Genomic DNA, 14,069 nt, shown 5'->3' with positions numbered 1-14,069 from the left:
TTAGAAATGCCAAGAATTTCTGACTCCACCTGGAGTTCCTGAGGTACATCCCACAGCGTACAAGATTGCCGGCTGAGTCCTATGCACACTCAAGTTTGGAAAGCCCTTACTTAGAGAAGGGCGTCTTTTTTGAAATTGTGTTAGAAGTGAGCATATCTTTGTATGTGTAGGTGTGTGTGTGTGTGTGTACACACTTGCCCCCTTCCTTCCTGTGGAGGTAACATCCATACTTTCTCCTCCAATTTTTCAAGTTCATGATCCAAAACTGAGCCTATAGGAATATGGCCCTAGAAATTAAGAAAGCAGATTTCGCTGAACAGAGAACCGTGAAGTGACCCTTGGCTCTGCAAGCCTACTCTTCAATTTATGGAGGGCGGAACCTGGCCATTCACAGCTCTGAGTTCTTCCATTGTACTTTCACTTCTTCACGTGTGGTAATGACATGGTACACTGTTTCTGCTTCAGAATACCATGTATCCACATGTCAGTGCAGACTAGAACACACACACACATGCACCTGCCTATATCCTATTGTGTATCACACACACCGATCTTTATGTTTTTAGTGCAAAATTGGCCACAAAAGCATTTGGTACAAAGAGCAGTGTGTGCTCATTTGTACTGTGTGGCACAGCTGGTCAAGTTGTACGTACTCACGTGCTCTTGCAGGTGCTACCAATTTTTTGGTTGGAAACATCCAGGAAATATTTTTTTTTTTAAAGATTTTATTTATTTATTTGACAGAGAGACAACCAGCGAGAGAGGGAACACAGGCAGGCGGAGTGGGAGAGGAAGAAGCAGGCTCATGGTGGAGGAGCCTGATGTGGGGCTCGATCCCATAACGCCGGCATCATGCCCTGAGCCGAAGGCAGACGCTTAACCGCTGTGTCACCGAGGCGCCCCAAGGAAATATTTTTTTATTAGCGTCATTAATGGCTGTCTAGTTCCTATCTGCAACATAAAACCATGAATAAAACAGTTGATAGTATGAGTGTGACTGCTTAGCTTCTTAGTTAATAGTGCTGGGTTTACATCATAATAAAAAACAATGGTCTTTTATTTTTTTTTAGGCAAAAACTGAGAACACAAGGTATATTTATGTTGAGAAAGAGGCTGCCTTCAGGCTTATAAATTCACCTCAGAGAAATGTCTCCCCTTTGTTAACATCAACAAAATGTCCTGACATCGATGCTAAGGCAATGATTTATTCCAAGCTGACAAGTCCCTGGTGTTAGATGGGGGGTCCCCAAGTCCCAAAACGGCTCTAAGACTCTGCCTTGAATCGTTATTTTCCCAGTGGTGTTTGAGAGGAAACATGCACAAACTGGCAGTTGGCTAATGTGGCAGGAAAACAAACTCATCCCATCGGGCCCTAAGTATTTCCCAGATGAAGACAGCATTTCTAAGTTTAAGCTCACTTTTCCCCCCAGTAATGTAAATTTATAAATGCAGAGCTACCGAATGCACCTGCACGAGGCAGTTAGGTCCCTTTCACAAGCACGTCTTCACTCATCAGTCTGATGAAGGAAAGTCACTCACTAGCACTGCAAAGTACGAACAGGCCCGTATACATTCAACAAATTCGGCTTTTGTAGGACTGAAGAGTCTTTAGAAACCAGCCAGCTGAAAGGGTTCTTTCCAATGAGATTTCTAATCCTTTTTCACCTCAGCAGTGGGATGGACGCCATTAAAATACAAGGGCTGAAAATCAGTTCTCAGTCTTCCACTGCCAGACACGAGACAAATGGCACTCACACTGCCATGGTGGGATGTTCCTGGTAGGGAAGCTTTTCTCTGTTCTTCTCTCCAGAAAGCATGCTGGAAAGCAAGTGAGGGGTGCTACTGGAAGAATAACCTTGAATCCAGTCCAACTTGGTCCAACAGCCGTAGAGCCTGAACTCAACTGTATTATTCTCATGACACCTCACACCTGAGCAGGACACATCTTTGCGTCAACACCATCTCTGAGGATCCCTCACTCACTCCGTTCCTTGCCCTCAGTCTGGGCCAAGGTTCTCATTCGCACTCAGTTTTAGATAATTTGTTTGATTAACATATAACTAGAAGAAAGGAGTTTTAAAAAATATTTATTATATTTTGTTCTAGAAATGGTAGAAAATAAAAATCGGTGCACTTATGTCACACACACCCTTGGAAAGGTCTACTAAGCCTTTCACGCCAGAGACAAGTTTTACACAAGGCCAGAAACCGAAACACCTACGCAGAAGGTGACAAAGGTGGATGCTGCTGATTGGAGGAGCCCTTGGAAAGGTTTAAAGTTTTCTTCTCTGCTGTCGTTTATTTTGGGGCAAATAACCAGTCCAATGGAAGGAGTTCTGAACATAAAAGGCACCTAGAGTAAAAATCAGACCTTGACTAACAAAAATAGCTGCACGTGTTTACATCGAGAAAAAAAGGCCCTATCAATGCAACTGTCCTGGAAGGCAATGAGAATATAAATGCAAAGCTATTGCAACTAAAAGATCTATCAACACTTACCTAAACCTGGTATAGGAGTTAGATGATGATACAATCACTTTTTTGTTTATAAACCTGTAAATGTCTTATCATTTAAATAAGCATGAGTACTGTATTTGTATTAATAGCAGTGGGTGGGGTATTTTATTTATTCATAGTTAAGATTTGTTTTGTTGCATTTTCTCTTAAAATGCATCCTTGCATACTCCACTCATGGATACATTAAAAATTCATGTTGTCCTTTAAGAATGTAGCAAAACTTAAAACTGCAACTTCAAACCAAAGTCCTTTTAAATTATTATAAAGCCAGGAAAGCTGACATTTTACTATGATTTAAGCACCTGAAATATATTCTGATCAATTTATATCCTCTGAGCTAGAATTAGGATCCTCAGGATTTGTATATGTGTACAAATATTGCAAATTAAGCTAAAAAAAACCTGGAAAAATACGAATAATCTTTAGCTACAAAGATCTAAAATACACCTATGGGTCTGTACTATGAGAAAAATGAGCAGGAAGCCAGCAAACACTTGTGTGCATCTTCTAAACCTGGGGGAAAGGACTCAGCGGAGCCAGGTGGTGTTCAGCTGGGTCTGGTTCTTGATGCTGGTATCCATTTTTAGCACTTCTCGAATGGCCATGGTAGCGTAGGTAGAAGGAGGGAGAGAAAAATCCATCTTCAGAGCTCTGTATTTGCCTTCTGCCAGGCAAGAGAGAAGAGAATGGTCAGAAAAGGCAGGCAGCAGCAGACAGACTGGGGAGAGTCATATCATCTCTACAGAAAGGAAACAACCGTGCTCCTTTCCTCAGGCGCTACTCCCCGTGGGGCCTCCGAGAGTGAAACGTGGAAGTGAGAGCTGGGAGTATATGATCCAGCTGAATCCCTATGGTAATTCTACTTGGAACCTTCATAAAAAAGGCAGACGACACAAAAGCAATAGGGTGAAAACAGACAAAGGAATAGCGGCAAGAATTTGACAATGACAATGCAAATTTCATGTGTTGGACTCCGTTCCTGGATTTTCACTCACCTGTGTTAACTCGGGGGAGAGGGGTGGTCGTGGAGGAAATAATCAACTAACACTACAACCTTCTGTAACGTTCCTTCATTTTCAGCAAAATCTACCATCTTAATTATCAAGCTATAGCCATGAAACTAAGATAACAAAACACAAAATAGAAATCACTGAGCTGGTGGAAGGTGGTGGTGATTATAAGAGTTTTTTCTTTCTTTCTTTTAGAAGACTTTGTTCATTTATTTGAGAGAGTGGGACAGAGACAAAGCATGAGCAGGGGGAAGGGCAGACAGAGTAGGAGAAGCAGACTCCCCACTGAGCAGGGAGACCAACGCGAGGCTCGATCCCAGGACCCTGGGATCATGACCTGAGCCGAAGGCAGATGCTTAACCAACTGAGCCACCTAGGTGCCCCAGGAGTTTTTCTTTAATTTATGTTTTTGATTAAGAAAACATTTCACAGTTGACACAGAACTGATGGCTGAGTAAACTTACCAGAAGCAAACACCGGTGGTGGTTTCCCTTCCAGGTTGTCCACATCTGTGTTGAAGAGTGGAATTTTAGGATCATCGTATGCAACGACTTCCCTTCAAAACACATAAAGAAAGAAAAGTGTGAATGTGAACTGCCATAAAAGGTACTAAGCAGCTCACTGTCATTTGCTTAGAAAGGAGAACACATATGTCTGTTGGAAATAATTCTGGGTGGGACTATTCGATAACAGGATAGGACCAGATCTTACGCATGAGTATTGCCTTTATATTATTACACAGCAAGGTGACAAAGGATGCCAGCGTATGTAAAAAAATATAAAATGTTTCCTTAGGACAGAACTTCTCTTTATACGTAGTTGATAAGTAGTAAACTTAACTTTGCACAGATGTGAATGAATTAATAATGGCGTTTATGTTTTCTCCAGAGTGGTTTTCACTACTAACAACACAGCGTTAGTCACAAGGAACTGCTCTCTGGAGTGGGGAGGACCAAGTCCAACACTGCCAACCTCATCCCACAACCCAGAGAAGAGGAGGGAAGACAGAAAGAGAGAAAGAGATGGAGAGAGGGAAGAGAGAGAACTTCCTGGCAATGAACAACTAATTCAATACTTAGTTTTAAAAATTATCAAATAAACCTTTAGTTTACTTTAGGTACTGAAATATTTTAAATGAGTCAATACATGTATATTTTTCTCTTTAGAAACATGATATTAAAACAAACAGATCAGTGTTTGGAACTCTCAGCTAATTCCGAATAAAGGTAGCTTGCTCAGGGATAGCTCTGTAAGCAAATCTCAATCTTTAGAAGATTTCTTTCTATTTATTTTATAGGAGGGGGGAGAGGTTCAAGCAGACTCTGGAGACAGATGCGGGGCTCAATCTCACCACCCTGAGATCATGACCTGAGCCAAAACCAAGCTGGATGCTTACCTGAGCCACTCAGGTGCCCCAACAAATCTCAATTTTTTATTAATGGGGAAAAATTTTATTCTTTGCACATTTCTTCAATAATTTAGCAAGGTCAATAAAATGTAAACTTAACCACTTTCACTCATTTGTTTCCTGATGATTTGAAAAATTTCAAGTAGTACCAATAATAATAGTGACAATAGCAAGTAGCACTTGTACACCAGGTTGTAAATACTGGAAAATACACAAGTGGTGCAAAAACTTTCAATCACACATCATAATTTAGTTCTCTTTCATTATCACTCACCAACTGACATTCTGAGGACGAATAATGATCTTTCGGTAGGCCCCTGATAAGGAATAATCTCGAATTTTGTGTCTCATGTTGTCAATATCCAGATTGTCCGCTGTGAGCATTTCCCTGTAGGCTTCACTAACTATAAAACACAAAACGTTAGTTGGAATGCAGATGCCAGGAAGCTACCTTCAGCTAGACTACAAAGAGAGTAAGATGTAAATTCAGTTAGATCACCCTAACAAAACCAGTCCCTCTAATTTATCATCCAGCCCGTTCTCTGGAATCAAAATTTAGGGACTTACTCCCAGGGCTAGGTGTCTTCAGCTTAGATTGGACCAACTTGTAAGTTATCTCTTGCAAGCAGCCCCAGTATCTGGGGCGTAAGGTTTTTAAGCTAACTACAAAAAACATTTCATCAGAAGTTATTAATACAACTTATACATGCTCAGAGTTGGAAGAGACCATGTACAGAGGCCTCAAATTCTTTCTGGAAGAAGGCAGGTATAAATAATAAATATACATAAAAATAAGAGACCTGGAAAACCATCTGGGCTCAGCCTCACACCTGATGTGGAATCTTTTTTATAACACCCAAGAGAGACAGTCATACAGGCCTTTGTTTGCATGAGGCCAGTTAGGGGTAACCACTTCTTTGTGAGGAACACAATTGTCAGAAAGTTCTTATTCCAAGCTGAAATCTGTCTTTTTAGAACTTCTGCTGACTGCTTTGGAACACAGCAGTTTCACTGCCCTCTTCCACACGCACTCATGAGTACTGGCCCTTTAAGCCGTATTTTCTCTAAGTCACACAACCGGTCCTCCACCTGTCCCTCCTCTGCCATTTCTGTATTCCCCACAAAACCCTTCACTGGCCTCAGGGTAGCAGCCTGATGTTTAGTAATAACTCCAGATACTTTATGTAGACTACTATCAAACTAGGCCTTTACAAAAGTAACAATTTACACTTAACCCTATATTCAATGCCTTCTGCAGTTCTTTTAAAAAACTTACTTTTCATATAATTAGTATTAGCCATTCTGGGTAACATAATTTGCAAACATGATAAACAGATTTCTTTATTCAAGTTATTCATAAAAAATATTGGGTAGACCAGGGTGAAGGAAAGACCCCCTCACAACACACCTATAAGACAACAGGGATCCCAAAATTGTGCACTACTGGACGCTGAGTGTGTGTGTATGTTACCAACCCACGGGCCCAAACCACCACCCATCCAGTCTGTCAGCCCGTTTTACCCACAAGATTTTCATGAACGGCTTGGTCAGAGGCTGTGCTGAATTTATGTCTTATCTGGTATTAACCCACATTTCTGTTCCTGAGAGGTACACGAAAGAAGAAAAGAATGTTTACTTTTTCTATCTTGGAAAGAGAGCAAGGGTGGCTCTGAGCATCTGAAGTGCCTTCCTTCTCACTAGTTCCAGTATCAGTGTCTCCTCAGGGCCCCACTGAGCCATTAGGCTAGGCAGACCCTGCCCAGCCCATCCCTCATCTCCCCAGTCATTCTCTCCTCCTTGTCTCTACTCCTGTCCCTCAGTGAAGTCAATGTCACAAAAGTATTAGGAACACAGCAATCTGATTGTGTTAATCAACATGTAAGTAGCAGATGAATTTTTTAAGTATTTGCATTATCAAAGAAGGGTGTTAATACCTAATCATTCTATAACTTGCACAATTTCAAGGAATATAACATTGATAAGGGACATTCTGGTCCCTTGACAGAAAAGATGGTTTTTGTTTGTTTGTTTGTTTGAAGTAGGCTGGGAGCCCAATGTGGGGCCTGAACTCATCACCCTGGGATCAAGACCTGAGCTGCAATCAAGAGTTGCATGCTTAACCAATTTAGCCACACAGGCGCCCCCCAAAAAAAGATTTTTTTACAATAACCTCCCACAGATCAGTTCTGGCTAGGAGTAAACTTCCAGGGTCAGATCCACCAAGCTGATCTCATGCTCAGAGCTGCTTTCTTTTTTCAAATTTCTGAATCCTTGAACAATGAAAGTTCAAGTCCACCCACCCCCCAACCCTAATCCATGAAGGTAAGGGAAGTAATTCATAACAGCCGACGGAGAACGGGAAATAAGGGGAGTGAATTCTAACTTTTCACTCTATAAACTTCTGTGCTTGTTGACTTTTAAAACACAGTAAGCAGGTATTACTTACATGGTGTCAAACAAAAAAGGCTAAAAGAAGCAATGTTAAACTAGGACTATCCATTCACTTTCTCAGTGACTTTTTCCAAAGCCTTCTTATCCTTAATAAGAATTAGTGGATTTCAGAAATTTAAATAATGCCAATAATAACAGCAACACTAGTAACAATAATACCAATACTACTATAACTACTCCTACTACTGCCACCACCACCACCACCTTTCTGTTTAATTTAATTATCCGGGGGCGCCTGGCTGGCTTAGCCGGTGAATCATGTGACTCTTGATCCTGGGGTTATAAGTTCGAGTCCCATATTGGGTGTAGAGATGACTTAAAAAAAAAATTTTTTTTTTAAATTTTAAATTATCATCTGAATACATCCCTTCCTGGGGGACTTTATATGTAAACGTGGTTTATAAATGCTTAAAATCGAAACATTTTCAAGTCTGATGGAAATCAAAGTTCTAAAATTATATTTCAAATACTGATTTTTTCCCCCCATCTCTCTACTCTTGGTGGTCAATGGCTTAAATATGTCAGACTTTGTTTTAACTATTTTCCCCAGACAAGGAACTTACTTTTATGCTTTGGGTAGATAACATCAAAACCTGGCAAGGGCATTACCACATCATGGATTGAGTAATTATTAACATCGTCTTCATCAATGTAGGTGGCTGTAGCTGCAAAATCACAAATAGAGAAATTAAGAAAAAATGTGAAAATAGGTAATATTTTCATGAGCCTGATCTTCTAAAATTATACACATCTAAGAAGTCAGATGTGCAAGTTGACACAGGCTGAGTGGCCTACAAAGCTTAAAGAAATGAAGTTAGAGATCTTTTTGTCCTTTCTGCTCTACCCAAGAAATACAAATCATGGACTGAGAACAAGTGGAAAGTAAAAAAAAAAAAACTATTTCTCAATTTTTTAGAATGTTTGCTTTAAAAAAATCAGCTCCTTTTTAAGCAACATTACAAAATACTATCTAGAACGCTATCACCAATGGATGCATTTTGCTAAGAGAATAATTTAAAAAATCAGTCTGCATTTAGAGGATGAAATGTGATGGCACATGGGACATTAAAATACCTAGATATAATCAACATTGGATAGGTTAAAAACTATTAATTCAGGATAACCAAAATTTCTCAACAGACACCTTCGTGGAGTTATCAGGGATACATGAAGACGAGCAGGCTATGTGTTCAGAGAGCAGGACAGCCGGGTACACCGGAAGAATGGGGACTGTGGAAACAGGCAGACCTTGATTCTGAATTCCTGCCTTTTCTTTTTTTAATCAGCTGTGGAACCTTGTGAACCTCGTCTGAAGAAGAGAGACAATACTTGACAGAATACTGTGAGCTTTACACCAGAAGCTGTCGACAAAGGGCTCAGCACAAGGCCTGGTCCATGGTGAGGGCTCAGCATCAGATGGGATCATTTGTGTGTTTTCTGAATGCTGCGGGCACAGGGTATGCACTAAATGTCTGTTATATCATGGCCCGCATGTAAAGCGAGCTCCAGTCAAGTGTTGACTTAAAGAGACTCTTTAAAACTGGCAGACAACAGCTGAGAGGCTGAGGTACATCCAGAAGCAGAGGGGAGTATTTGCTAGACCCAGGTTACAGTTTGGAAAAAGATGTAAGGCAACATTAAGTCCAAATCTTATTCTAGCTGAGAAAATGGAGGCCCAGAGACCCAGAGCGAGTTAGGCACTTAATCAAATTGGATATATACTTTTTTCTTTTCTTTTAAGATTTTATTTATTCATTTGACACAGAGAGACAGAGAGCAAAGGCAGAGGGAAGAGGGAGCAGCAGACAGAGGGAAGGGGAGAAGCAGACTCCCTGCTGATCAGGGAGCCCGATGCAGGGCTCAATCCCAGGACCCCGGGATCATGACCTGAACCAAAGGCAGACACTTAACCGACTGAGCCACCGAGGAGCCCCAAATTGGATATATATTTTCATTAAAGACACAGATCCAAACTGCTCAATCTGAGTTTACAGTGTCTTTCCATTTCAACCTTACTAGACATCTCTCTTATCTCTTAAGTAGTGGCTGGGCCAGATTTTAAGCACTAGTGTCAAATAACTAACCCTAGTTGGGTGGAAAAATGAGGATATTTGCCTTTTTACCTCCTTTGAGAACAAGGTCCCCTGGAACAGGCTTCAGTCCGTACTCTTCTATTCTCTTGCTTACCATGTTATTCCATACATAGCTTTGATAGCTATGAATATACATTAAGCGATTATTTCTTGGTATCTGGAAGGAATAAAAAAACGGGCAGGGAAAAAAATACATATTCTGAATATTAAAAGTACTGTAATTTCCAAGACATATCACTTGTTTAGTGGTGACCCTAGGACAAGAAACTCATACCCTGAATGTCATAGTGACTGACACATAGCAACCAGTGTTAGACACAGAACCCCTCTAACTACAAGGTGTTCACAGTCGGCTCCAACTGCACTGGTTGCCATGCATTTGTGCAAATAAAGCAACTGCGGGGGAACTATATCCTGAATCAAAGACACAGTGCTTCAACTGTAGAAATTTACACACCACTTACAGAGCAAACAGTACCTTCTTCCTGATAATTCCATAGAAGGAAAAAACCTAAATGACTGAATGGACAACTAATTTAAAATTCTGCTTTTTTTGTTTGCCCGGGGAAGATTAAATAAGACTGAAGTTGAAGAGTTAACCTTCAGTCTATTCTGGGTTATAGATATCTGAATACTAGCATGGGCCACACGTGCCAAGATGGCACCCACTGCTGGACCACCACTAAGAAACCAAACTGAAATGCAATCATGTAAACCATTTCTCGTGCAATCTCTTAGGTAGGTTACAGTGCTGATGCTGGAGAATGATCAAGAAAGGAACTCTCAGACAGACTGAATTTCTGAAGTACCACGATGCTTAATTTAAATTTCCTTGTAGATAATATTTTCCACTTTAATGCTTTTCTCATGCCCTCAACATTAATAATTATTGCCAACATTCCCACACCCACCCTCTACCCCCATCACCGTTCAGGGAACAAACAAGGATCACTCAGGTAACACGGCACTCAGAGATCACCGAAGGATCCTTATTTCCCTTATGCTCTTTCAAAATTTAGTAAAATATTTAAAGATAAAATTTAAAAAGCATTAAGCCACCTCAAGTCATTTGCCTGACTTCACAAATAGCACTCACTATGCCAAATGCAGAGACTATATTCTTCATTCCATATTTTGAAAGTCCTCGAAGCAGCTGCCCTTCCACACACCTTTTGACAGGAAGTTTTCTGAGGGCAGCGGCTGGGTCTTTGGTCTTCGCCCACTCTTCCCTGCACTTAACCAAGTAGCCCTTTTCGGCTGAGGGAATAAAAAGCTGTGATTAAAACAATTTATTGAAAAGACAGATTTCCGTAACTTAATGTGTTTCCTAAGGAACACAAAATTGGAAAAAGCTTCTGCTCACATGAGAACCCATGAGAATGTGAAAAGGCGGGACAGGTACAGTGTACTGAATGAGCCGGCTTTGTCCACCTACCACCACCCCAGGATTTAAAGACTATTACTGTTCCATGATCACAGCTGATCAAACACAAGACAAAACCCTGGTAGTCCTCTCTTCCTTCTCTTTTTCTACAGTGTTGGCAAATTTAATAGGTCACTGTCCTTAAAATTAGACAACTTTATCTCTTTTAATTTGCAAATGAATTATTACCCAAAGGGCATAATTGTTTTGATAATTTGTACAGTAGTGTTATTTGGGTTTTTTTTTAAAGGGCATGGAGCCCAATGTGAGGCTCAAACTCACGACCCTGTGATCAACACCTGAGCCGAAATCAAGAGTCGAACGCTTAACTGACTGAGTCACCCAGGTGCCCTTGTACAGTAGTATTTAAATCTTTTTTCATACGGTATGAATGTAGAGGTAGTTTCTGGAAGTTTTTGACAAACTCTTCAAACTACAAATCCTCCACATTTTTTTGCCCAGTTTTTACATTCTATATTACACTATGCTTTAACACATTCACCACAAGTGCAATGTGTCTGGATTCCTGCATGTTCGGAGATTTAGTAGTGCATGGGGAAAAGGAAATAAATGTATTCGTTTATGAATGAATAAATTAGATGAGCTAAACAGCTGAAAACAATATAAATTATTAATCTCACATATATATATACATAGAATTTGTGGGGAAAAAATGAACTATCCTTTTTATTTTACTGTAAAAACAATCTTTAAAATTCTGAAATAACCACCCCCAATATGCACACATACTTTTTATTCAAAGGAATTCCACAAATACCTAACAAGATATTCTATTTCTTTTTTTTCATTAACAAATTTTATTCTCACCTCCAGAACGGGGCTTCAATATTAAATCCATGACTTCAGTCCAGGAATTCTGTAGGATAGCTCTAAAATCAAACATTATTTATTTTACTTAATTTTGCAGTAAGATGAATTTTATATGCCAAAATCTGTGCAGTCAAAAACCATGTTAACTGTATATATTTTATTAAATCTAAAAGGAAGCTGAAAAACTAATATAACGACAAAGGTTTCCGATGTAAATGTCAGAAGAACTTAAAAACAAGAGAGAAAAAAATGAAGGGCAGGTTCACTCATTAACATTTAGCATCACGTCACAGTTTTAAAATGCTGATAGTATAAACAGTAACCAACTCATTAAGCTATTATACATAGTATTATCTGTATAAATCAAAGTTAAGTCTTTCTGCAGTAAAACTTATTTGAAACTTCTCAAGAAATTTCTCCCCCTTGTTAAATACCTTCTTGCCTAGACAAACAGAATAAATAACACTTTATCCTTCCCCATTATTCTTGCTGATTATAATATATGCTTCTCAAAAATTAAATAGTACATAAGAAAGGCCGCCTGTTATCTAATTAACACTATAACACTTGACAGTATTTTTCATGGCTTGAAAAAAAAGATTTTATTTTTTTTTAAGATTTTATTTATTTGAGAGAGAAAGCGACAAAGAGCGAGAGGGAATGGGGGGGGCAGAGGGAGAAGCAGACTCCCCGCTGAGTAGGGAACCCAAAATCCATGATCCCAGGACTCGGGGATCATGACCTGAGCCAAAGGCAGACGCTTAATCAACTGAGCCACCCAGGAGCTCCCTTAAAGATTTTATTTTTAAGTAATCTCTATACCCAATGTGGGGCTAGAACTCACAACCCCAAGATCAAGAGTCACATGCTCCACTGACCGAGCCAACCAGGTGCCCCCATGACTTTTCTGATACATCTATAAGCATATCCAATTTTTCCTTTAACTTTTATTACATTTTACCATACGAAAATTCTGTTTTGTGTATCATAGCTGAAATTCTTTCCAGTTAAGATTTCTGGTGTAAGAGTCATGTTTAGAAACGCCTTCCCTAGGGGCACCTGGGTGGCTCACTCGGGTAAGTGTCCAAATCTTGGTTTCGGCTCAGGTCATGATCTCATTATCTCATGATCTAGGGATCGAGCTCTATAGGGAGCCCCAAGTCAGGCTCCACGTTCAGCAGGGAGTCTGCTTGAGATTATCTCTCTCTCCTCCTCCACCCCCCCCCACTCTGTCCTGCTCTCTAAAATAAATAAATCTTTAAAAAAAGACAGACCTTCCCTACTATAAGAATATAGAAATCCTTTCTTTTAGTTAACTGGGTTTTTTATTTTTCATATTTAAGTTAACCTCTATGGGATATTTTTGCATATTAAACTATATAAAATGCTGTTTGGTATCCAACAATATGATCATATGGATTTTTTTATCTACTAGTGTGACTTACTACACAACAGATTTCTTACTGCTGGCCATCCCTGCAGTCCTGGAAGAAGCCATACCGTATCAGTCTTCCAGTACTCTCCTGGGTGACACATTATGGAGCTGGTTAGGCTAGCCGCAACACCTCCAGAGAGTGGAGAACTAGTTCAGGACCGGGCACTGGTCTGTCAGGTATTATAGAAGAAGACGTCTGTGTTCAAAAACCTGTTACCTGGCTGGTCACTTGATTTTGGAAATAGGTTTACTGTAAAACACTGGTGCTCACGCACTGACGACGCACTGCATGTGACTGGTTTCACACTGTTGTAACAGCAGAGCTGACTACCTGCTACGAACACTCCATGGCCCACAAAGCCCAAGATATTTACTATCTGGCCCTTCACAGAAAAGATCTGCCGACACGAGGTGTAATATATTACAAAGTTTCTTAGGTTGCTACCATATACATGAAAGTTCAGTATATATTGCCATATTAAATATGCAGATTAGCTTTTACAAGAGGCCCTCTACACATTAAGATGTTTTCTACTTTTCTTACATTATCTTTCCTTCTTACAGCTTTTTAAAATTGTATAAAATATGCATAACATAAAACTCTTAATTTTAGCCATTTTTAAAGTGTACAGTTCTCTGGCACTTAGTACATTCGTACTGTGTGTAACCATCAGGACGACCTGACCCCAGAACCTTTACATCTTCCTCAACTGAAACTGTACACATTAAAGACCTCCCATCTCCTGGCAACCACAGCTCTACTTTATGTGGGAACCTAACTATTCTAGGTACTTCGTGTAAGAGGAATTACACAGTATCTGTCCTTTTGTGACTGGCTTATTTCATTTAGCATAAAAGTTCTCGAGGTCTATTCATGTTGTAGCATGTGTAGAATTTCCTT

General features: G+C 39.9%; 1 protein-coding gene across 1 annotated transcript in view; it reads right to left on the bottom strand.

The window, feature by feature from the left end:
• Positions 1 to 801: 801 nt before the first annotated feature.
• PUS7 (pseudouridine synthase 7) overlaps positions 802 to 14,069 on the bottom strand; it is a 45,109-nt gene continuing 31,841 nt past the window's right edge. The window contains exons 9-15 of the mRNA XM_002913628.4: positions 11,731 to 11,792; positions 10,576 to 10,736; positions 9,510 to 9,636; positions 7,950 to 8,051; positions 5,210 to 5,339; positions 3,992 to 4,083; positions 802 to 3,181 (exon numbers count right to left, since the gene is read on the bottom strand). Of these exons, the coding sequence (XP_002913674.1) occupies positions 3,045 to 3,181; positions 3,992 to 4,083; positions 5,210 to 5,339; positions 7,950 to 8,051; positions 9,510 to 9,636; positions 10,576 to 10,736; positions 11,731 to 11,792 (811 nt within the window). The 3' untranslated portion in view covers positions 802 to 3,044. The remainder of the gene's footprint in view (positions 3,182 to 3,991; positions 4,084 to 5,209; positions 5,340 to 7,949; positions 8,052 to 9,509; positions 9,637 to 10,575; positions 10,737 to 11,730; positions 11,793 to 14,069) is intronic.

The sequence above is a fragment of the Ailuropoda melanoleuca genome, chromosome 1 (genome assembly GCF_002007445.2).
Source record: "Ailuropoda melanoleuca isolate Jingjing chromosome 1, ASM200744v2, whole genome shotgun sequence".
NCBI lineage: Eukaryota > Metazoa > Chordata > Mammalia > Carnivora > Ursidae > Ailuropoda > Ailuropoda melanoleuca.
This window is presented reverse-complemented; position numbering and strand designations above follow the sequence as displayed.